Source organism: Mastomys coucha, unplaced genomic scaffold (genome assembly GCF_008632895.1).
Source record: "Mastomys coucha isolate ucsf_1 unplaced genomic scaffold, UCSF_Mcou_1 pScaffold22, whole genome shotgun sequence".
NCBI lineage: Eukaryota > Metazoa > Chordata > Mammalia > Rodentia > Muridae > Mastomys > Mastomys coucha.
This window is the reverse complement of record NW_022196905.1, coordinates 162,889,412-162,891,345: the sequence shown is the minus strand read 5'-3', so window position 1 is coordinate 162,891,345 and position 1,934 is coordinate 162,889,412. Positions and strand designations below refer to the sequence as shown.

At 43.0% G+C, this 1,934-nt stretch overlaps 1 protein-coding gene across 1 annotated transcript; it reads left to right on the top strand.

Annotated features, from left to right (window-relative positions):
* Positions 1-75: 75 nt before the first annotated feature.
* LOC116104745 (alpha-defensin 23-like) lies at positions 76-752 on the top strand. The gene is made up of 2 exons (XM_031391217.1): positions 76-238; positions 640-752. The coding sequence occupies exons 1-2, from the start codon at positions 76-78 to the stop codon at positions 750-752; spliced, it is 276 nt and encodes a 91-aa protein (XP_031247077.1).
* Positions 753-1,934: the final 1,182 nt, after the last annotated feature.

Genomic DNA, 1,934 nt, shown 5'->3' with positions numbered 1-1,934 from the left:
CTATAAATGCAGGCTGGCTTCTCACTCTCCACACACTGGACTCCTGCTCACTAGTCCTCCAGGTGACTTCTAGCCATGAAGACACTTGTCCTCCTCTCTGCTCTTGTCCTGCTGGCCTTCCAGGTCCAGGCTGACCCTATCCAAGGGACAGGTGAACAGACTAAATCTGAGAAGCAGCCAGGAGATGAACAGCGTGTCTTTTTTGAAGACCTAGAAGGCTCTCCTATTCAAGATGCAGGTGAATGCTGATGCCCAGTGTGATGGAGGCTTGGAGTCTCCTGAGGCAGGGTTGAAGATCAGCCCTGCCATTCTTAGTAACTGATTTTTCTTCTAGCTATAAATGGTTAGACTTAGTCTATTTTACTCTGTGTATTATATTTTAGAACTTGGAGATGTCTGTCTAGATATTTACATAATTGCAAGAGCACAAAAATGAAAAGAAAATTAAGACAAATGTGGATAGACTTTAGTTTTGTGCTTTCAAATGTATATTTATTTATATTGAACCTGATTGCTCATGCTGCTATCAGTAATGATCAATGTGGAGAACCCATTTCACCCAGCACATATCTTGCCTAAGATCTCTTCTGCCCTGCTGACTCAGGCACTAAGTACTGTATCTGATCTCTGTTTCCCCAGATGTGAAGTCAGGCTTGACCTGCTATTGCAGACTCACAGGCTGTGGTTTTGGAGAACGGCTCTCTGGGACCTGCCGTTACCAGGGCCGCATCTTCAGACTCTGCTGCCGCTGAGCACTAAGAACAAGAACAATATGTTTGTCACATGACTTGAGGTCTTGAAGGAGACCACGTTTTGTCCCATGTTGTGTTCTTGAGTTTCCTCTTCCTTTATATCCAATAAAGTTCTTACAGCAAGTTCTCTCTGTGTATGCTTAATTATTGTCTCCAAGCAAGACTTGGAGAACCAAGTACAAGAATGCTAGAGAGAAATTTTGGTTTGGGTCTGTAGGAATGTCAAGGTGATCACACGGGCTCCTGGCAGATAATAAGAAAGCTCAGTGCTGTAGTAAGGATCCTAATCTTTCATCTTCTAACACCTCCCCATTTAGATCAGAACCACTCTCAAAGCCATTGCCTATGTGGGAGGAAGACAACATGGTTATCTTCATTTTTACATTGTCACAAAGACCTAACTTTTCAAATGAACCAATCACATTTTACATGTTACAAGTTGACTAGCAGGGCAGACCAAGATCATGTATCTGCACATGAAGCCCTAAGAGTATGTCAGCTCTACAGATACAACTGTAAGAGGTAGTAGGCCCCAAAGTTACCAAAGAGGAAGTGTGATAGTTTGTATATGCTTGGCTCAGGGAGTGGCACTTTTAGGAGATTTGGCATTTTTGGAGTAGGTGTGTCACTGTGGGTGTGTGCTTTAAGATCCTCATCCTAGTTTGGTACCCCAGTGCAGAGAAATGCCAGTTCAGGAGGATGGGCTTGTGTGGGTGGTGCACCACTCTCATAAAGGGAGGGAAAGGAGTATGAGATAGGGGGTTTCTGAAGGGGAGACGCGGAAAAGGGAAAATATTGAAATGTAAATTAAGCAAATATCCAATAAAAAATAAAAACTATAATGTAAGCTACAAAAAAGAAAGAAAGCAAGGAAAGAAAACAAGAGAAGAGAAAAGAAATGAAAAGAAAAGAAGAAAGAAAAGAAAAGAAAAGTGCAGACCCCCAGCCAGCCTGCCTGGTACTCAGTGTTCTGGTAGTACTCTTCAAATGAAGCTGTAGAACTCTGAGCTCCTCCTCCACCATCCTTCCTGGGCACTGCCATGCTTCCCTCCATGATGATAATGGACTGAAATCTGAACCTGCAAGCCAGCCCCAATTAAATGTTGTCCTTTATAGAGTTGTCTTGGGCATGATGTCTGTTCACTGCAGAAAAACTCTTAAGACAAGAAGTAAAGCAGGCAG